The sequence below is a fragment of the Onychostoma macrolepis genome, chromosome 03 (assembly GCF_012432095.1).
Source record: "Onychostoma macrolepis isolate SWU-2019 chromosome 03, ASM1243209v1, whole genome shotgun sequence".
Taxonomy (NCBI): Eukaryota; Metazoa; Chordata; class Actinopteri; order Cypriniformes; family Cyprinidae; genus Onychostoma; species Onychostoma macrolepis.
In genome coordinates, this window is record NC_081157.1 from 45,473,828 (window position 1) to 45,497,560 (window position 23,733).

Sequence of the window (23,733 nt, forward strand, 5' to 3'; positions counted from 1 at the left end):
ATAAATATGACTTTCGTGTGACTATAGATGAGGAAACACAATACTGGACCATTTCGAAGAATTTTAACTAGAATATGTATTAGATTTATAGTGGATTACTTTTTACCTACTTAACACTGGTTATACAACACAAATTTCTGCAGTGTTGCTTTGAAATAATTCTGAAAAGCAATACACATATCTAGACTTGACAAGATGCAGGAGTGAGTACAGAAGCCAGGAACGGAAGTGATAAGAAATAAGTTTATTGGATAACCTTTGTCTTAACAGAAACAAGTTAAACAAGTGTTATGAAAGGATGCAGTGAAAGGAAATTCACTGCTTCTTAACAGTATCAATGAGGGTTAAACATTATTTCTTATACAACATATTGACACGCAGCAATAGTAATACTCATCAAAAAAATAATAATAAATAATTGAATGAAAAAAAATCTGTAGAAAAACAGTTAATGTCTCAGCAGAAAATTACCAGTGTCTCTTCTGTTAAGTTTACAAACATTTCCTTCAACCATAAAACATAACAGAATAATTTAAGATTAAAAATAATAATTCAAAATACATGCAAAACACCTGTGAAAATCATTATGGAAAATTCCTTTATATTAACATTGTAAAATGGGCCCTATTTTAGTTAAAGTTAAATAAAAGTAAATCTAATATTAATGATATAAAATAAATGAGTAAATGTATATGTATATATCAGTATATGAGTAAAATGCATTTAGAATCTGTGTAAAAGAAAAAAAAAAAAAAAACCTAATATAACTGAATTACAACACAGTTGCATGTGTGCTGTCTGGAGGTCATTGCATTACTGGCATTCACCAAACTCTCAGTTACCTCTCACATAAAACATTACTTTTATGAAGTTCACATCAAACACAATTTTGCATTTCTACTAAAACAAAAGTCCAATAATATGCAACATTAATGGTAAAAGATTGATTTGCATCATAATGTGGCAAACCAAACTAATGTGTAAGAACAACTACAGGGCTTTGGGCCCTTTGACTTAAGAGTTTGTCTGGAACTGGAAATCTATAACGTTTTCTCATTCATGTTTCTCGAGTCATCAGTCAGATCCATTAGATCAGGTTTGCAAACCTTATGACTCAAAGTCTATGTCAAGTGCAATTGGTCCATTCATTGAGAATCCGATGAAGAATGTCACTCTTGTGCCATATTCTTTATGTAACTGGCTTCTGAACATTGGTTCGACCTTCACATTTGCAACTCTGATAAAACCACCGCAAATTTTACCAGAAACTCTGTAAAGTTTCTCGCAGCCTCTCAATTGCTTCCATATTTTTTCATCATCCCATTTAGTAGAGATATTCTGCTCAGATCCTAAACAGTTGTTTATATCCCTGTGGGAAATCAGGCCACCATATCCTTCATCCTTCCCCAAGTAAAAGTGGAAAGCTGCTCTCTTTCCATTAGACACAGGTCTCAAGTCCTTCACATATGACAACTTCATTTGTGACACAAAAGTTGGTAATACACAGTCCTCCTCTTTCCGTAACAATAAAACTGTGATGTAGTGCAATGGCAGGATCTCACTGAAGGGTGTGGGGTGGTCGATTATTTGAAGCAGTAAGTTACGGAGGTCTTGGTAAGGCATGATGAACTGAGATTCAGGGTTGATGTTGGCCAGAATTACATTGGCATAGATGAAGTTGACTCTGTCCATCAGTCTGGCCTCTTTTAATTTCAGAATAAAATCATACTGCTGGATGATCTCTTCAAGAGCTGATGCAGAGTTATTCTCATACAAATATCCCAGAAGACCGGTATAGGAATCACCCTTGTTCCTCTCCAGACACTGGCGCGTCTGCTCAGTTTTAACCATGAGGTTCATGTGCTCATTGTTGACCACCTCACTCCAATTTATTTTACAAAAGAGGTTAGTGTACTGTTGAAAGTACCTGGAAACCTTGGGCTTTGTCAGTTCTTTTTGTTTGTCTTTCTCTGCAAAAAAGGGTACTAAATTGACAAAGAATTTGTCAAGAAAATAAAAATGATTCTTCATCGTGTCCTTTAGTTGAATAAGATAGCTCTTATGCTTCTGCAATACATGGTAATATTGCTTGAGTTCAGGGTTCTTCCTTGGCAAATCTTCAAAGGTAATTTTACCTGACAGGACTTGACCAAGGCAGTTAAACAGTGGTGTCTTTTGCAGTATTTGTATGACCATAGCTGCAGTTTGAAGTTCACCAAGATGGCCAGCGGTGTTGTTGGTATTATAATCCTTTAGTCTTTGTAATCGTGTCATGGCCTCTATGTTTGCTGTTTGCTGTGTTTCTTTGCAAGCTTCTCCTGCAGACTTGGCCAATGTAAGATACTCCTGAAGACTTTCTGGCTTGATGGGATCATCTTTGTCTTTGTGAACAGCATGTTTGAGCTGACGTACAAGTACCTGTGACACTGTATCACATATGTATGAGTTGTCTTTTGAAAGGTCTTTGGCCTTCTTTGCCCAATTCATGGCTGTGGTAAAGTCAGATTTTTTAATGTAATAGTACCTGGCGAGGAGCTGGAATATTACCGCATCTTTTCTGTAGCACTTTGCTGCATTCTGTAGAATAATTTCTTCCATCCCTGGGGTCTCCTTCATTATACATTGGATAAGAGGAGAAAAAAGTGAGTTTTCAGCCTCAGCCAAATACTGTCTCCTCACCAGCATGTTGTGAACATCCTGCATTAATTTTTGTTTTCCCAGAGCATATTCATAAAATAGGTCTGTTGTGAGCAGAAGGTTAGTGATTTCTGCCTTTGTCACTCCATGAGAAGCTGAAAGCTCTTTCAAACAGCACTGAGCTATACTTGGGTGAATAACTGTCACACCCTCAAAGCTAATTTTGGAAATGACTGTGTATCTTGTCAAAAGATTGGAAAACCGCTCGAATCCATCTTCGACCTTGCAGGGTTCAAAAGCTGTTTTTGTTTGCAGACCAAGAAACTCTTCACATGTAGAGACTGACAGCAATGCATTCTTGCAGTAGACATGCAGGAGGACAAGGACAGCAAAAAGTTGAGCATGTTTGTCTTGGAAGTTGAAACCCTTCAGAGTATTTTTCACAATACCCTGAATATAATCAGGTGAAAAGTTGTTCTTCAGAATCATGAAGCCATAAAAGGTTTTAGTGTTTGTGTTGGTCCGCTTAAACTCCTTTAGCTTTTCCTCAAACAGTTCCTGTTCCTTCTCTGACAAATTGTTTCCGATGAAAACTGCATCATCATTCTGTTCACTGGATTCAGCTCTCATGCAGTTGACAATTATGACCTGAGGAGACTTTGAAAAAATGTTTTGATTCGAACACTCATCCTCAATTTGAAGTTGGAGTTTTTTAACATCGCAAATGTCTTGGAAGTCATCGATCATGAGCAAAACAGGAAGTCTTATAGGTTGCTCTTTTGTCTCATATGTTAATAGCTGCACTACCTGTTTAGCTGTGGCAGTATAATCATCTGTTGTGTCCTTCAGCACTGCACAACGGAATTTATCCTTGAGTGTCCAAAGAACATGCATGGCTAACGTAGTGCCACCACAGCCTGGAAGATGGAAGATGCTGAAAAACTCACACACTCTCTTCTGACTGCATATGTCTGGAATAATACAATTGATGATATAGTCAAATTTGTCACGTTTGATGAATGGCATTGACCCGGGCTGTTCTGAGAAGTAGAAGTTCCACCAAGACACCTTCCCTCCCTTGTAAAATTTTTCCTCATGATGTTGTTTGTCCTCATTTCCTCCATCACATTGGTTCACACAAAGAACACTCAGCGTTTCTAAGGAGTCCTCAGTTTTCTTTGACAGCACAACATTACTGCCACCACCGCAAGGCAGAAAGCGGCTTGATTTGCGATTCTCTGACCACAGACTGAGCACGGTGCCATTGACCTCAGCAAAACTCAGCTCATAAATGCATCTTGTTGAGATGTCAACTCCATATCGGCCCTCGATAATTTGTTTCCAGTAGGTGTATGATGTTTCATTGTCACTAATGCATAAGATTTGGTTTCCTCCCTTGAGCTCCTGTAAAAACATACTGAAGGTCTCGAGCAAAGGGTCTTTTCCATCACTCACCTGACTTAATAGTAAGAATATGGTGAGAAATTTCTTGTGAGGCAGTACATCTTTTCTGCACAGGAAAGAAACAACATCACGCACAGAGGACCCTTTCTCAGTCAGCCAGTGATCAGCATCAGAGGGGTTTTCCTCATTAATGCCTCCATTACAGAAAATCCAGCTTGTATTTTTAGTCAGCTTTAACTTGCTTGCTATGTCTTCAACTGCACCTGTGATTTTATACTGAGCTGGTAAATGAGCATTGATTTTTCTCTCTTCAAACAGCTTATTCAAGCCATTCTCAGCAGATTCTGGATCAAAATCCAAAACAGCCACTGGATCCATGTGAAGAAGGAACCGCAGGTTTTCCAGCTGAACAGGATGAGACTTGTTAACCACCACAATGTACCATGCAAAGTGTGACCTGTCCAAAGATTGGGTTCCTCCTGTCATTATCTCACACAGTTTAAGGCCTTGCACACTGTTTTTGACAACAGAGAGATGCTTTTCTTCAGCGTCCTTCCTCAACTGGGACAAACGTGGCATGTCCTTGATATATTTCTCATACTCCTTTGAGGAATCAGATGTAATAAGATTCTTGCTACTGCTGCCATCTCTTATAAAGAAAGACTTTCCATCATTTTTATTTCCTGTTGCTTTGGGCTCAGGCATCTTTTCTTTATTGTTGAGTTTTTTTATATTTCTTTCTACTTCATATGTGTTAAAATAAATGTCTTTACATATTATAGAGGACGGCTCTATGTCTACCTCAATAACACACTTTCCTGTGGATGTCATGTCAGCCTTGAGAACTTCAACAAATCGTGGGGGTTTTATACACCTCTTTGCAATTTGAACAGATCTTTCCAATTTGAAATGTTTTTCAATTGCATGTGATTGTTGTACATCAAACTCATCTGTGTTCTGGAGACTAATACCCAGTATTTTTCCATGTGGTTTGTCTGCCACTCCAAAATGAATGGTGCCATTTGTGCGGCTGTTCATGCAAGCTGCTGCGAATCGAATTACTTCGTATGTGTATTTTTTCATTTCGTTCTTTTCTGTTGTGTTTACGTATGCTTTGAATTCATGGCATGGCTGTATGAGGTCTTTAGGACCAGTTTCAGTTACATCTAGAATGCTGTTTTCTCTGTACCTGTGAGCAGCATTAAATCTACTGAAAGGGTAAGGCTTCAAGCTACAAGACTGAGTCACCATGTCATTCTGCTGCTGAGTCTTTTGTTTCAGAATATCTATGTTGTGAATAATCAGTTTTTTTGCATTCAATGATAGGCCTTGAATGTGGTAAAGATCAGTCTCCTTCAAGAGGAGAAGACTTGCTCCATTAATTCTCTGATTGTAAAAAATCTCTGCATCTTCTTCGTCCACTTTTATCTCGAGTAGCCATTGTCTCACATGGTCTTTATTCCAGTCATTGATGTCCAGTGGACGTTCAGATGAAACAGCTATCTGGTCTTTCTTTTTCTGAAAGAAAATCAGCACCTAAAGTAAGGTATCTTTGATGCTTAATGCCTGGATCTTAATACATCAAATATGTATTATCAAACGGAGCGGTAAGATGATGCACGTAAATATATTAGTCTTTCTGGTGCTACTTACCTCAGAATGTCTTGAGGCTTCCATATGGAACCAGAAACTCTTCTGATAATGAGCTTATGGTAAGAAATTTAAACATGGGATCAAAACACAGTGTGTTATGTGGCATAAATCATGATTAGTGTATTCTTCTTATTAATAAATAATAATAATAACAACAACAATAATAATAGTAGTAATACATAAAATCACTGATGACTTACCACATCAAGGAATATAATTCATGTGTGTTGTTTATGGGTTTTGTAACAACTGAATGCCACCTGTAAGGAAATTTTATACAGGAAGGAAATTAAGAGAGATTTTTTTACAGTGCAGCATGACCATCACATGTAAATCCTTGATAGAAATCATGAACTGAAGACTTCTTCGGATTGACTTCCCCCCACCTAGAAGACAGGAACCAGACTGAGATTCCTTCTAAACCCTTCTGACATTTGTTCTTCACAGAACATGTCCCCACGTTCACAGAATGGCAGAAACTGCCTTCACATGTATGCACCTAAATGATGCTAAAATGACTTATGAGCAACTAATCATTTCTATGCATAACTCCATATTATGTATGTAACCCACACATTTGACTATCATGTCCTAATCACTCATTATGTCTTTTGAATGACTATTGAATAGTTTATAGGTTTATATTCATATTGGGTATGTATGAGTTTGAAAATTCATGCTTTAAATGTTTCTATCAATTAATACTTTGTAAAATGTATTATATTCTTGTTATAGAAATCACGTCCAAATTATACTCTGCAAGAGTGGGAAAATTTGCCCCATGTGACTGATAAGATAGCATGTTGATTTATGTATTGGGAGGAGAAACATAACAAAACCCCGAGCTAACACAATGTCTAATTGGTCAAGACATCATTTGGGATTTGGGATTTGTCCGATAGCCGAGTTTAAAAACTCAGGACACCATCAAATTAGGTTTTTTACATTAGTGCTTTTAGCCATGCATTTAGTCATCGCTTTTAGCTTTTTGCATTGGGGCTTTTAGCCATGCTTTTTGCCATCAATTTTTGCATTCTTCGAGCGCCGTTCCAGCGTGCTTCAGCCTGCACGCCCGCTGCTACTTAACCATGATGAGAGAAAAAAAAACATCTAGTCTCGTTACATACTTTTATTCTTTTACTTCAGTTTCTTTTCTTTCCGTTGAGAGTTTTGTGTTCTGAGTTAAGTTCTGCCACAAAGCCGTGTCTCCTGGTCCAACGCCGACTGCGCTAGCATCAAAACTCCAACCAGCCCACAACTCCGCATCCTCAGCCAACACTCAACCATTGGCTTCCCAAGACGTCACTGTGAACGACAACTGGACTTCCAGCCAATCAACAAACTTGGGAAACCCCTTTATACAACAACAACAAGGGAACCCCCTAAACAAGCAAAGCTAGTACCTCCAGGTTCTAGCTGAACTGGTGCATTTAATGTAAATTTTAACCTCATTGAGGAACTCAATGTGAGGGTTAATTAAGTGATTGATGGTTGTTCAGGTCTATGCAATTGCACATATTTCTATGAACTTGTGATTTCACATTTTCATTCTCTTAAACTCATTCTTTCCTCACTTTCTCTCTTCCTGCAACTTGTGTGAATGTGTGAGTGCGTGTGTTTATGTGTTTATGAGTTTATATTGTCTTAGATTTATCCAATAATGATTTGTAAAAGAGAAGTATCTTGTGTTTTGTGCTTATAAGTTAATGTCTTAAATTGCCGAACTTGTTACTGTGCTAATTAATAGTGTTTTCACTATATTTTGGATTTCAATATCCATTACAGAGTTGATGTTATACAGCTCGTTCAATGAATCGCTGGCAGACTCAGTGATCAGCCTATAAAATCATAAGTAATTCTCTTTGAGCTAAATTGACCTGTTTCCCTTACAACCTGTTGATCGATTCAACATCCCATGGTCTCAGGTGCTACAGCCTATGAGCAAGGCATGGGGTCACCGGAAGAAAAACAGCAGCAGCAACATGGCTTTAAGAAAAGTTTAAGACAAGATCATCGTGCAAACAGCTTGCAGTGCTTTTTTTCTTCCCGACGTCCATTTACAAATAAACAATTCTGTTTCACATCATTCCCGTTTCCAATTCTCACGTGTGTTTTTGTGACAAAACATGGTTTGAGGTCTAGTGTTGGGCGATATGCTCAATTTTCATATCGTCAGCCTGTGAGATCGCTGATACACGATATTATTGTGCTAATTTATTTATTTACTTAGTTTATTTATTTACTGAGTTAGTGAACCAACTCCAGCGTAAAGGCCTTTCCACACTGAGCGTGAAAAAGCAAAACGAATTTCGGACGCGATGACGCGCTGGAATAAAACAGCAGCTTCCTATGGATGCTTCCACATAGACCGCGAACATTCGTGCACCGAAAATGCGAATGTTTTTTTTTTTTCATCCAGTCCGACGAATCTTTTCAGTTTAGTAAAGGGTGCGAAAAAGGGTGAGAATGGTGGCTCTGTTTCAAAAACCAGTGTAAACAAACACCGAAGAAGAGTTTCCCGGATAAGAGAAAAGAGTAGATGATGAGTTCTTGTTATCGTTGGTATTTGAGAACAGATTTATACTCACGTTCTTCATACAGAATAACATTTCTAATAATTCTCCACTGAATCATGTGATCTATAGATTGTTTTGTGTGTCAAGTCCTGTGATGGCACACATTCAGCTTATGATTACACTGTAAAAAAAATGACCGTGATTTTAACGGTAAAAAACTGTGAAAAAGCTACGGTAAAAACCTGTTAAATGGTTAACGGTAAGTTCCCCTAATATATACGGTGAAAAACTGTAATAGACATTTCAGACAATTTTACGGTGAAATACTGCTTTTGGAAGTGAAAAAGAATGTAAAATTTACAGGGGGAAACCGTAAATTGACGTTCCCAGAATTCCCTGCGTTGCATTTCAAATATTGTTTGAATTTGATGTTTTTTCTTTGAAATAACTAGGTTTCTTCTGTCATTATGTCTAATGTTGTTAAATTAATGTTTATTGCATATTTCAGTTTAATGAGTCTCACCATGATGGTGTTTATTGTTTGTGTGAATGATACTGTGCACCTTCTATATATGTTATTATTTATGTTATCATCATGTGACTTTCTCATCACCACCTGCATTTGGTGGTTATCAGTGCATTTCAAAAGTACAAAACAGATTTCAGTACTTCAATAGGTTGGTATATTAACATTATATCAGTTAATGAAATTACGGTATTTAACTGTAAATTGAAGTTAAAACCTAAAATGTTGCTACCGTATATTTTACTGTAGAATTCCGGAAACCACAGCTGCCGTTTTTTTACCGTAAATTTTACGGAATTTTTTTTACAGTGTATTTATGTGAAAATACGCACACATTGGAGACCATGTGCATTTAATTTATGTTTGTTTTATGCTGCAGATTCTTTTTTATTTTTTATTTCAGAATTGTGAAGCTAATGATAATACAAATAATTACTGAGACAATCCATGACCCTACTGTTCCTCCTTCATCCCAAAAGTATGAGGTGATGTAAATCTAAAAGTTTCATTTGGAACTGAAACTCTTTCAAAACAGTCATGTTCCAACCCACCCATTTTGACGGTTTCAACAGATTTCAACAGATTTGCAGAAATAAAGCATTCAGAACATGTTGATTGGATAATGCTTTGATTTTGTAAAATAACTTCTGTTTTTGCTTTTCAAATAAAAGAGTGGTTTCAGTTTAGTATGTTGCAGGCTCATTTATTTGTAATAAATAATTGATATTAAACAATATTTATGATAATAATTAAATAATATTGGGCTTGTTTTTGAAGCTGTGGTTGATTATTTGTCTTGAGAGAGTTGGCAACAGTGGTTTCATTGTACAGGGTTACATCAGTATGTGTAAGCCGTCCTGGTAATGTTTTACTCTAGTCTGATTGAAATAATATTCAAGCCAAATACAAGCAAACTTAGCTGAGCATATTAAGTCAAAATTTAAAATAAATACTGTACGTTTATGGAACATTTAATGTGTCTTTACAGTATAGTAAAATCAGTATACAATGTCATCTAACAAATGGTTCATTTACAGTACTTCAGAAAGCTTTTTAAAACAGCTGTAAATATGTGTAATTCGGTGTGTAATATTTGATCAATAGTCACTTTGTTGTAGCCTACTCCACTTTGGCTAAAATGAAGGCTGAATGAATAAATGCAAACATAAATGAAAACTGAAGGAGTTATATTTACCCCAATGTCAAGTGTCCTTGTTGGAAGAGTGAAATAATATGAACTCAAAGTTTCAGTTCTTTGTTTTCTTCTTCTCCTTTTTATGGGATGGCTGGGTATGTAGAAAAGAAAGAAGTCAGAAAAGTTGCCAGATGTTTTCCAATATCACACACATTTCGGCACTCTAAGGTGGGAGTCAAAATTGTGGATTTATCTTGACAAACTTTGTCATTTTAACTTAAATCTGCTGTAAATCGTGAATATACGATGAGAGAAATATTTCTGCAACAAGGCAAAGAAATCAAGCAAAGCAAGTTCCTGATGTATACCTGATGTGTGTGTGTGCATTTTGTGAAACTGCTAGACCAGGGATCCTTAAATCTGGCCCATGATATCCACTTTCCTGCAGGGTTTAGTTCTAACCCTAATCAAACACACCTGAGCATGCTAATCAGTGTCTTCAAGATCATTAGAAAATCACAGGTATGTGAGTTTGATCAGGGTTGGAGCTAAACTCTGCAGCAGATTGGCCCTCCAGGGAAAGACTTGAGGAACCCTGTGACTTGAGGAACCTTATACATATTTGGTAAAAAAAAAAAAAAACACCTCATTCTAATACAGTTGTATTTTAACGTTTTGCAAATAGAAAAGTAATATAGCCAATCTGTAAATGAGTTCTGCAGATTGATAACAACAACAACAACAATAATAATAATAATAATAATAATGCAATATACAAGTTTGTGTGTTTCCTGAATCCGCACAGATAGATTTAGAAATTAATTTATTATATTTAAAAAGAGATTATCTGGAGGAGAAAAAAAACATGCTTTCACTTTTCCCTATGTCGGTGCTCTCATTATTCCTTATATCTCTTCTTGTTCTAACTTTTACTGTTTTGAATAATGACTGAAAACTTGTATTACTGCCACTTCTTGTGATGAATCACTTGTTATATTCCTCAACTTTAAGTCACTTTGAATTAAAGAGTTGACTAAATTAATCAATTTAAATGTAAATCTGCTGTTACCATGAGGCCAAAAAACAAAACAAGTCTATCTGAGTTATTGAAGCTAGAAATAAGCAGTATTGACAAGATACCACTGACAGCAGAACATTGTAACTAATCTATTTTTATTGGTGAAGGAAAAATAAACCAAATATCTGATCATATTGAGTCTGAAATGTCTGTTATTTGATTTTATTATATATATAAATAAAACAAATCTAGCCATAAAGTACTCACCCGCCTGCAGGTTTGTAGTTTTGTAGCTGTTCTTTTTTGAGATTCAGTTTGTAATTATGAGTAAAGTATCACGGGAGGCAATCGTAACAATAAAATATCTTATTTTATTGTTTACAATACACAGCATTTAATGCAAAAATAAAAAATAAAAAATCAACAAACTCTAAACAGCAATATTGAAGATGCTGTAAAGTGCCCCTCGTTAGGGTATCAGGTCTCCTTCACACTTAATGCAGGCAGCATCTGAAGAGTGGTTCGCCCCTACTTTATAAATTTATTTTTGGGGAATTCCAATTACATATCAATGTCTATGATTCGTGTCTAATAAGGCGGATGTACTTCCTCTGTCGCTTACACCGCGGTCTGCCTCTAGCACTCTTCCTCTTCTTAACCGTATGTCCTTGTCTGTTTCGTATCCTCTTGATGTTACAACATGCTCTTGTAATGGGTTGAGAAAATGCCATTTATAAGTTTACTGAAAACAGTGTTTCAGGCCTGATTTATGTTGATTGAGATTAGAAAAATGTTTTATCAGACTGAAATAGTGAGTCTATGCCATCTGTTGTATTGGTTAAGAGTGTTTTAAGAATTGCGTTTCTCCGTGTATGTTATATTCTCGTTTCAGTCGCCATTTTGAGTGTTCAACACGTGCATTGTTTCAGTGTGCACATGCATGAGTTAAATGGAATAGAGGAAAGTAATTATATCAAATTCATATTTCAAGTGTAATGAAATCTAAAGTATTTTTGTTGTGAAATCTGGTCTTTAAGACTTATGTCTATGTATCTTCATATCAACTTATATGTATCTATATATTTTCTTATACAAGTATACACTATCTTATGATCAAAAGTATTTTTTGCATACTTATCAAGTGTACTAATGGTCTATTGTTTAAATTGTATTTCACAAAATGCACTTTGGGAGTGTTAAGTTTTGAAATGTTGAATTTTTTCAGAATTTAAAGAGAAATTATTGCAGTAATAAACTGACTGCCGCTGTGGAAAGACGTAACTTTGTCCTCTCGTTATTTCACAGTTTATTCACCCATCCACAGTGCATAACGCCTGTGTATGCTTTGCTGCTGGCCCAGATATCCCCTAGGTCTGAGGCCGGTAACAATTGGGGGCTCGTCGTCCGGGATCCAACACATATCGCCTGGGGAGATTGTCATTTCAACAGTGGGAGCCTGTGCCCAGTGTTTCAGGGAAGACTGCTGTGTCAAGTGTCATACAGAGAACAGCTGCCACAGGTGATGCATCAAGATGACTATTTTAAGCCAACGCCGGGTGCTGCTCTTCAAGATCCAAAAGAAACTTTCAGATTTGAGTCTTACTCAGCTGCAGACTGTTGCAAGTTCGATAGATGATGGCCGTGAAACTTACCATGATGCAGATCTCAGTGAACTTGAACTGTATGACCTGATTGTCGACTACATCAGAAGTGAGAAACTAAAAGCTGCTGAAGATGAGGGCATGAGTCAACTTCTTCTCCTTTTTGATCTACTCAATGAGGTGCTATCAGCTCCAGACACCAGAGCCGCTGAACCTGGTAATGTTGCACCTGTTTTGATGGGGGATTCACCAACACACCACCATGGTCACACTCCAACCGATGACGATGGAGAAGTTCATACACCACCATCTCATATGGACAGAGACATTCACACACAACCATTACATATGGACAGAAACACACACACAACCATTACATATGGACAGAGACACTCACACACACAACCATTACATATGTTACAGAGACACTCGCATGCGGTCGTTTCAGGGAAGAGACACCTCATCAATGGCTGGTATGCCCAGCCACATCGGTGCTGCTGCTTCGGGTAGGATGAACTCATCATCTAACATTTCTGATCATGTTGTAAGATTGTCTGATGTTTCAGCTTTGTTACCACGCAGAGAATTTAAGTTACATGGTGGTCAAATCTCCGATGCAGGTTCTGATATCTCTTATAACAGTTTGAGTAAACACATGGATGAGGGGTTGCAGGAAGGTTTTAGTGAGTCAGAAATAATCAGAACTGTCCTGAAGATAACCAAACCAGGTACTTTCAGGGAAATGTTGAGTAATAAAGAAGACCTTACTGTAGAAGGTTTAACGAGATTTCTGCGGTCACACATCAGGGACAAAAATGTAACTGAGCTTTTTCAAGAACTGAGTAATGCTAGGCAGCAAGACAGAGAAAGTCCACAACAGTTTCTGTACAGAGTTATGGGGCTAAAGCAACGAGTTCTTTTTGAGTCCCAGCAAGCAGGTGTTGATTTCAGCTATGGAAAAAAATTGGTTCAGGGTACTTTCCTTCATACCATTTACCAGGGTTTGAATGAGAAAAACAGCTATGTACGACATGATCTTAAACCCTTCCTTTCAGACATGCAAGTTAGTGACGACTTCCTATTGGAACAAGTGACTACGTCTACCTCTGAGGAAGAGGGACGTTTAAAACGACTGATCACAGTAGCTAAAACAAGACCAGTGACTATGAATTCAGTCCGACATGACTCAGGTGAGCTAACTAACCAGATTAGACAAACAAAAGTTGACTCTGAATTACAGGCTAATCGTGATGCTATCAAGGAACTGCCAGCCCAAGTGTCTTCATTAACTAAGCATCTAGCCCATCTTACAACATCCGCTAAGACTATGGAATCAATAGACAAGAGCACACCTACTACTAGTCCTCAACCAGCAGCTGAGACAAAAGGAAAATGTCACGACTGTGTCCAGAAGGGAAATATGAACTGTTCCCACTGTTTTATTTGTGGACAAGCTGGTCATAGGGCTATTGGCTGTCTTCAACGTAAGCTGTCGGGAAACGGGAAGAGGTCGCTGGAGAGGGGCAGCCTGTGACCTCAACCAGTTCTGAGCCCCAGATAAAAGCCAAAATCCCAAGGCATCCACAATCAAAACCACAATGTCAGGTGGACCCAAATCGACGAGTAGCTCAGCTTATTGCCAAGCGATGTATGGTTTTGACTTCAATTAATGGTGTACCTCTTCAAATGTTGCTGGATTCCGGGGCTCAGGTGACAATGGTAGGAAAGGCGTGGATAGAGAGAGAATTGCCTACTGTCAAAATACAGCCCCTTGAATCTCTCTTTGCTAGTCAGTCCCTGGAGATAACTGCAGTTAATGGCACTGAGGTACCTCTTGAAGGTTGGGCTGAAGTTTACCTCCAGATCAGTAGCCAGAATCATGGACACATGTCTATCAGAGTCCCCCTTTTAATCAGTCGGAATTGTAGCTGTCCTGTTTTAGGTAGCAATGTCATAGCCGAGATTATAAAAGAAAATGCCTGTCAGGATGAAAAACTTGATGTTTCTACTATTTTGGAAGAAGCTTTAGGCATCAGTGCATCTACTGTAGAAGCACTAGTGTTGGCTCTCCAGCAGATAACTCTGGCTGAGACATCACAGCACAATGTCCGCACTGGTAAGAAAGGTGTAACAATACCCGCTGGACAGATTCAGGAAGTTAAGTGTCGGATTCGGGGATGGTCAAGTGGTGGGACCATGCTGTTTCAGCCTATTGTGGAGAATGACTGCATTGATGGTTTAGAGCTGTTTCCAGCTTTAGTGGATGTTCCTGGGGGGTTGTCAAATTGTGTCAAAGTTCCAGTCCAGAACTCCACTAAACATGCTGTCTACCTGCCACAGAGAACAATTCTTGGCACACTCGAAGATGTCGTTGATCTTAAACCCATCCAACAGTCCACTGACATTTCTGAGTCCAAAAGCCATGATACTCCCCAATCATGCTCAGTTCAGTTAACCCTCTGGGGTCTGAGGTCATTTTGGGGCCCTTGAGATGTTTTGACATGCCCTGATATTTGTGCTTATTTCAGCTACTTAAAACATACTATGTTTTAAGTAGCTAAAACATACTATGACCAACATTAATTTTTTTTTGTATTCAGCACAAACTGTGCTACAATAATATGTGACCAAGATGGATGTACATGTTTGCATTTTTTAGAAAAACAAATATTATGCGTGGTTAGTAAGTTTTGGGGGAAAAAATGTAGCTGAAATAAGGCTATAAAACCCACACTAAATAGTCCTGAACAAGACTTTTGAGTAATCAGTCTTGTAGGCTAGAATATTTACTTCAAAATTATGTGAAAATCATTCTGCTTACTCATTCACAGAAAACAATATATTGATTTAAAATTTTCAAGACATGTTTTGTGGTCGAGGGTCTATATGCGAGGGAGTGGCAATGGCCATGAATATTAAGTGAGTCTCACCTGAGAGACAAAGGGCCCTCCCCTAATGGCCCCTAATGGCCCATCAGTGTGACTGTGACTGTGAGGCAGGTAAGAGAGAATGTGAGGAGATTGAAAAAAAGGGTTTTTTAAATTATTTGTATTTTATTTACAACACAGTATAAATCAAAACATACATAATGAAGGTCAAAGACACATTATTGTGCACACTGATCTAACCATAGAGATGTGAACAGACTTTGAGTCATTCCTGCAACAGATTCTGTTCAACAAGTGTGTGACGGATCAGTGGCCCTCCCCCTCATCATCATCACCACCCCGTCCCTTATTCGCCGCCCTTCACCAGGCTCCCGACTGGAGTGGGTGGATGAGAGGAGGGGCGTGGGATCAACGTGGGCTGGCGGCGTGTGATGAGGCACAGCTGGACTGAATGAAGCCTCATCACCGCCGCTGTTAAATGCCCAGCGCGCCTCTCCTCGGGAGACCGGTCTCTTCCCCCGTGCATGCACGCTGGTGTCCTCGTGGGTCCAGGAAGGGTGCGTTGAGGGATGTCGCGCCACCGGAGCTGTGAGCAGCAGGATCCAGAGTCCAGGAGAAAAGCCGCACCCGTATTACGGCCGTCGAACCAGAGATGTCGGGCCGTCTAAAGTCCCGCCAATGCCCGTAAGAGGCAGAAGAGGAAGAGCCGCCGCTCAGGAGAAGCCGCCGCCCCTCGTGCCCCGGACCGCGGGAGCGTGTGCGGCCACCGGACTCCGCCCCTTCCTTGGACCCCTCCTTCCTCCCGGAACACTGCCCTCCTTCACGAGCCCCGCAGCACAACGAGGACACCAGATCCCCCGTTTTGTTGGACACTTTTCCCCCTTGGACACTGTTTTATTATTTCTGTTAAATAAAAGCCTCTCCGAGGGCTGACGCCACACCCACTGTGTCTGTCGTTGGCTCCTCCCGTCACAAAGTGAAACAAGTAAATCATACCTGATATTTACGTGTGTTATTTAAGTGTTTCTACTTCTTTCCATGGATTCAAGAAGAAAAAAACATAATCAGTAGAAAAGGAGCTTGTTTTAACATAGAATATCAGTGTAGTTGAACATCTGATGTTGGTATAGAGAGGTAAAGGAATATGTTCAAAAGCTGCTTGATCACGGGTGGATTCAGAAGTCCATGTCACCTTACTCCTCCCCCGTGGTTTGCGTAAGAAAAAAGGATATGAGCCTACGTCTTTGTGTGGACTTCCGTGGACTAAATAGTAAAACAATCCCAGACCACCACCCCTTTCCACGTATTCAGGACCTATTGGATAATCTGGGAAGTTACTCATGGTTTTCCATATTAGACCAAGGCAGTGCATATCACCAGGGCTTTGTCGAGGAGAACTCTAGGCATCTGACGGCTTTCAGCACGCCTTGGGGATTGTATGAGTGGATCCGCCTTCCCTTTGGCCTGACCAATGCACCGGCAGCTTTCCAAAGGTGTATGGAAGGTGTGCTGAATGGCCTAAGGGATGAGTGCTGTTTCCCATACTTAGACAATGTTCTCTGTTTTTCCAAAACCTTTCAGGACCACGTCAAAGACTTAAAGAGAGTTTTCTACCACTTACGGGAACATGGTGTGAAATTACGCCCAAAGAAGTGTGAATTATTTAAACACAATTATTTTAAAATTATTTACTATCGATCATTCATTCAGGATTTTTCCAGAATAGCCCGCCCACTGTTCAAGCTTCAAGAGAGTCCTGGTGAGAACGGGGAGAATCCTGTCAAAACTAGGCCAACTAAACTGGGTGTAAAAAAGGGTCAGTTACCCTCCAAGACACCAGTTCAGTGGACCTCTGAACACAGCGCTGTGGTTGCCCGCCTTGTTGACATGTTGACTTCCACTCCTATCTTGGCATACCCAGACTTTAATTTACCTTTTGTCCTTCACACCGACGCATCCAATGAGGGTCTGGGGGCTGTACTCTATCAGGAACAGGGGGGAAAATTGTGCGTAATTGCCTATGGCTCAAGGTTGCTCTCGCCTGCCGAGAAGAATTATCACCTCCATTCCAACAAGCTGGAGTTCCTCGCTCTAAAATGGGCCATCTACGATAAATTTCGCGATTACCTCTACTATGCCCCCACGTTCACAGATAATAACCCCCTTACCTATATCCTGAGTACCGTGAAGTTGAGTGCTGTTGGACATCGTTGGGTGGGTGAATTGGCTGACTTTCACTTCACCATAAAATACAGGCCAGGCAAATGCAACACCGATGCCGACACCCTATCACGGTTCCCGTTGAAGTTTCAGGACCACATCCGAGAATACTCAGAGGTTTTACCTCCAGATGTTATTTCTGCCATTTGGCAGGGAGATAAAGCAAAGAAAGAAGTACCATGGGTTGCGGCCCTTCAGCTGGGTTATAGTGATGCTGATGATCTTCCTGCCAGCACACCCATGTTTCCTTCTGAAGACATTCAATCTGCCCAAAGGGAAGATACTTCCATCTGTGAGGTCATTAATTTGAAAGAGAGAGGATGGAACCCCAGTGACAAAGACAAGAGACACATGGGATCAACCACATGATGACTGATGCACGAATGGAACAAACTTAGACTTGATAAGGGAATCTTATACAGACAACATAGACAACTGGTTCTCCCTAACTCTCTCAAGTCTCTTGCGCTCAAACACCTTCATGATGACATGGGGCATGTTGGGGCGGACAAAGTCATCCACCTGGCAAGGCAAAGGTTTTATTGGCCTTTCATGCAGCGTGACATAGAAAATTATGTCATCCGCCAATGCCCATGTATCAAGAAAAAGCGACCCACTGTTCCTGAAAAGGCACCAATGGGCTCAATCACAACTAGTGTCCCATTTGAGCTATTGTCTGTCGACTATCTCCATCTTGAACCAAGTAAGGGAGGCTACGAGTATATCTTAGTTCTCGTAGATCACTTCACCCGCTTTGCCCAGGCCTACCCAACACGGAACAAATCGGGCAAAACAGCTGCAGAAAAGATTTTCTACGACTTCATACCATGCTTTGGGTATCCACAAAAGCTTCATCATGATCAAGGCCGGGAGTTCGAGAATAACTTGTTCCAACGATTTCAGCAACTGGCTGGCATTACTCATTCTCGAACGACCCCCTATCACCCGCAGGGGAAACCCGTTGAGCGTCTGAATAGAACACTGCTTCAAATGCTCCGAATGCTATCAGAGGAAAAGAAATCTGAGTGGAAAGACCACTTACCACACATAGTCCATGCATATAAATGTTCGAGGCATGAAGCCACGGGCTATTCGCCGTTTTTTCTTCTCTTTGGAAGAGCCCCACGTTTACCCGTTGATTTGCTTTTTAACCTTGAACCTGAGCCACAGACTGAGACCCATCAGGAATATGTGCAGAAGTGGGCTTCCCGGATGCAGCAGGCATATAAGATCGCCTCTGAAAATAGTAAGAGTTGCTCTGCAAAAGGAAAAAAAATACTATGACCGTGGTGTCAGAGGAATTGTGCTTCAGCCAGGTGATCGCATGCTTGTCCGCAACCTGTCCGAGAGAGGTGGGCCCGGTAAACTCCGTCCTTACTGGGAGAACAAAGTTCACCGTGTTGTTGAGAGGATGGGAGACAGTCCTGTATATCAAATTCAAGCTGAAACCGGTGACCGCACCCTCCGTGTTCTGCACCGTAATCTCCTTTTGCCTGTGAATGATCTGCCACTTGAACATGATGGTCAGGACAATCAGACACAGAAACAGCAAAGACAGAAACGACACCATATGAACAGCCGGCCTCAAATGTCTGATACCTTGGGGAATGAAGCCAGTGATTCTGGAGACGAAGAAGGATATGCCTGTAATCCCAGACCAGTACCAGTATATGAAAGAAAGAAAGTCATTCTCAAACAGTCCCACGATAAGCCACACAGTCACCTTCGAGTAGCAGCACCAGAGTTTCACCCGGTATGCCACAGGGCAGAGCCTGATAACCTTGAGACATATGCACAGCATCCCCAGTTTGTGATGCCAGAACCAGAACCGGCTAACCTGTTGCCATCTGTGGAACCTCAGGAACCATTGGATTGCATAGCTAGGAGAAGTGATGAGGATACTGACCTGGGAGCACAGCAGCAGCCAGCGAATGAGGAAGATGTGATCCTGCGCAGGTCTACACATGCAGTAAAGCCAAAGGAGGTGTTCACATACAATCAGATGGGCCAACCTACATATCAAGCTTGGAGACTAGGAGCTAATGCGATGCATGCTTGTGTACTTTATCCAGTCCAGACTTACCCTGTACTACCTGACATACACCACTACCCAGTGCCAGCAGTATGGGCCTTCTAAAAAAAATAATAATAATAATGATAATGATAAAAGAAGTCACTTGACATTCTAAAACATGCAAATACATACAATGAACAACAACCTAATAGTTCACCTTTTGTGACAACTGTAATTACCTAACTAGTTAGTTCTAGATGTACGGAGACATCTCTAAAAGCAGGGGAGAGTGTAATGGGTTGAGAAAATGCCATTTATAAGTTTACTGAAAACAGTGAAACTCCCCCATCTTTGTGGCATTACACCACCATGCCAATAGATGGCGCATCAGGCGCTCGTGGAAGAGGCAAGAGATTTATTTCCCCCTGGTCGGCGGGCTTAGTAATAAACTGACTGCCACTGTGGAAAGACGTAACTTTGTCCTCTTGTTATTTCACAGGTATGAATATATTTCATTAAAATGTTCATTTCATTGTATTTGTGCAAATCGAAATGTGTAATACAAAGAGTTTGAGTGAGTTTTGAAGTGTATCTAATCTTAAAAAAAGTGTTTTAATTCACTGAGGATTATAAAAAAGGCTGAAGAGTGAGTTAAATCGTGTTTCAGGCCTGATTTATGTTGATTTAGATTAGAAAAATGTTTTATCAGACTGAAATAGTGAGTCTATGCCATCTGTTGTATTGGTTAAGAGTGTTTTAAGAATTGCGTTTCTCCGTGTATGTTATATTCTCGTTTCAGTCACCATTTTGAGTGTTCAGCACGTGCGTTATTTCAGTGTGCACATGCATGAGTTAAATGGAATAGAGGAAAGTAATTATATCAAATTCATATTTCAAGTGAAATGAAATCTAAAGTATTTTTGTTGTGAAATCTAGTCTTTAAGACTTATGTCTATGTATCTTCATATCAACTTATATGTATCTATATATTTTCTTATACAAGTATACACTATCTTATGATCAAAAGTATTTTTTGCATACTTATCAAGTGTACTAATGGTCTGTTGTTTAAATTGTATTTCACAAAATGCACTTTGGGAGTGTTGAGTTTTGAAATGTTGAATTTTTTCAGAATTGAAAGAGAAATTATTGCAGTAATAAACTGACTGCCGCTGTGGAAAGACGTAACTTTGTCCTCTCGTTATTTCACAGTTTATTCACCCATCCACAGTGCATAACGCCTGTGTATGCTTTGCTGCTGGCCCAGATATCCCCTAGGTCTGAGGCCGGTAACACTCTCTTGACCCCTGTATACCCTCTTGTTAAACTTTGTAGTTGATTACAGTGCATCCAACTAAATAAAACCTTACTTTCACAACTGATGCTAATTCATCCTACCTTAAAGTATTGTAAGTACAAGCATCTATACATCAAAGCTTATATGGCATTGACATAAAAACACACAAATAATATTGCATTGAAACGGGTAAATAGTAATTTCAATATCCATATCCAAAACACCCCCTTCTTGTTATTTCCTGGTTCCTCATTTATTACTCTCTCATCTTTATTTGCATGTAGAGGAGCGCGGGGCACACCCCAACACTTTTTTTACTTTTAATTTGTGTAAATCCACAGGGTGTTCAGAGTATAATTTCACACTTGTCTAGTACAAATATTTCACTTTGTTTCATAATTACACTGTATATGTTTTACTTTATTTTACCCTCAAAAATGGAAGTGCCCCGTTGGTGGGGTCCATTGTAACATCTGATGGGCACGTTGTAACCCTAACCCTAACATGACCATATAACAGCTTAAAATGTTATTTGATCTAATGAAAAATATATATACAAGACGAACTCAAATATTTTGTCAATAAAATACAATTATTATCTTTTTCAAATAAAATAATGGCATTTTTTAAGAATTAAAAATAATCTGATTTTGGAGTTTGACAATGAACACATTGCAACCATGCTTGGGATGGCCCACATAAACGAGCCAAAATGCTTTACTTGAAATAATAATTTCTGAACATTAAACATTGATTGTCAGTCTTTATTCACCTGTTTCTTGTGGTTTCTCATTAAGATTCATAAAAGTAAATAGTGTAAATTACATCGCTTATGTCATAGAATAGCATAGTTTAAAGGGCACCTATTATGCAAAATCCACTTTTACATATTGTTTGGACATAAATGTGTGTTGGCAGTGTGTGAACACAACCACCCTGCAATGATAAAAATCCACCCACTCTTCATTTTTAAAATCCTCTTTAAACCAAGTCAGTCTCACTAGGCCTGCCGTTTTGATTCTCACTGCAGTGTGACATCACATTTCGGAGGGCCGGGCCACAGGGGTTGATTGACAGCCCTGTGTTGCTATAGTTTCTGCCCTCAGCGGTTACACTGTCCTTCATTTTTCAATCAAGTGGATGGGGATTATTGGGAAGCCATGATTGACAAGGACCAGTGGAGGGAATATGGCCAGGACACCGGGGTTACACCCCTACTCTTTACGATGAGTGTCATGGGATTTTTAATGACCACAGAGAGTCAGGACCTCGGTTTAACGTCTCATCCGAAAGACGGTGCTTTTTTTACAGTATAGCGTCCCCGTCACTATACTGGGGCGTTAGGACCCACACAGACTGCAGGGTGAGCACACCCTGCTGGCCTCACTAACACCTCTTCCAACAGCAACCTAGTTTTCCCAGGAGGTCTCCCATCCAGGTACTGACCAGCTCAATCCTGCTTAGCTTCCATGGGCAACCGGTCTTGGGCTGCAGGGTGATATGGCTGTGAAAACCCATCGTGTACTTCAAATCTGTGGCAATTTCGTTCAGTTTCAGGTTGATATCTGTTCTGAAATTTGCCAAATCAGTTTTCATGTCTCTGGAAAGAATCTCGTGGAAATTGTTTAACTCTGTTTTTACGTCCGATCGGATAGCCTTAATTTCAGCGTATATGGCGCTGATACTATTTTGAAAGGTATCCTCGGCTTCGTGCTCGCTGGCGTTGTCTTCATTTTCCGCTGTTTGTTTTTCATTTTTCTCGGGTTTTTGGGATGCTTTTCTTCTAGCCTTTCGTTGCTTCTCCCCTTCCATGTTTACTAGATAATTTCAAAGAATATAATAAATTAAATTCGGGGAGAAAAACACGTTTGTCTGAGAGGTCTCACTCTACGCTGCCACTCGCCCCAACGCCATACTGGAAGTCCCCCATGCATACCACTATTTCGATTTGATTTGATTTGATACTTTATTTGTCATTTCTATGTGTCACATAGAAACGAAATTGTGTTTCACACGTCCACATCTTACAATTCAGTGCATTATATAAATACAGAAATAATTATTTAAAATACTAAAGCATAAATATTCTGGTAAAATTATTTAAAATGCTCTAAATGTGTTAAAAAGAATAAACCACAAAAAAGTCACAAACTCTAATTTAACAGCCTAATTGCTGTGGGAAGAAAGCTATTCAACAGCCGAGTAGTTCTGGTTTTTATGCTGTGGTATCTTTTTCCTGACTGCATCAATGAGAACAATCCATAAAATGGATGTGTACAGTCTTATGGATTGTTCTCATTGATGCAGTTCTTCCTTGATGTAAACAAATGAACCTATTTAAATACTGCCTTAGTGTCCCTTTAACAGCCTTTCTTTACATCTTCACGCTATATGTTGTCTTTATTGTGATTTTAGATATATTATAGATGCTTTCGCATAGAACAAAAGTTAACACTTTAATTAAGTGCTATCTAAATACTACCAGCACAATAACTCTCCACCATGAGGTGGCCAGACTTTAGACCATTGTTAGCAACACTTGAAGGGTTGGTCTGTTTTCGATATTGTGATCACATTAGCTACATTACTGAAATGTAAACAGGTGGTTAGAGCAGTCCATTAACGCAGTAAGGATATCAAGTGAACATTTTTTTTTTTTTTTTAATCAAATGGCAACTGCAAATTGTGTTTGTTTGTAATTTGAATGGGTCGGGCTGTGAATGACAGCAAAGGCAAGAAATAATTTTAATGAATGATTCTACGTGTATAATCATTGCAGACACAGAAGTGCAAAAAAAAAAAGCAGGATCCCAAAATCTATTGG

General features: G+C 39.4%; 1 protein-coding gene across 1 annotated transcript; it reads right to left on the reverse strand.

Moving 5' to 3' along the window:
* Positions 1 to 224: 224 nt before the first annotated feature.
* Positions 225 to 11,489, reverse strand: LOC131535952 (sterile alpha motif domain-containing protein 9-like). Its single transcript, XM_058768507.1, has 6 exons — positions 11,157 to 11,489; positions 9,932 to 10,022; positions 6,822 to 6,999; positions 5,895 to 5,954; positions 5,695 to 5,747; positions 225 to 5,559 (listed from the first exon to the last, which is right to left on the reverse strand). Exons 5-6 carry the CDS (start codon positions 5,716 to 5,718, stop codon positions 1,108 to 1,110), a joined length of 4,476 nt encoding a protein of 1,491 aa, XP_058624490.1. The 5' UTR covers positions 5,719 to 5,747; positions 5,895 to 5,954; positions 6,822 to 6,999; positions 9,932 to 10,022; positions 11,157 to 11,489; the 3' UTR covers positions 225 to 1,107.
* Between the last annotated feature and the right edge of the window lie 12,244 nt (positions 11,490 to 23,733).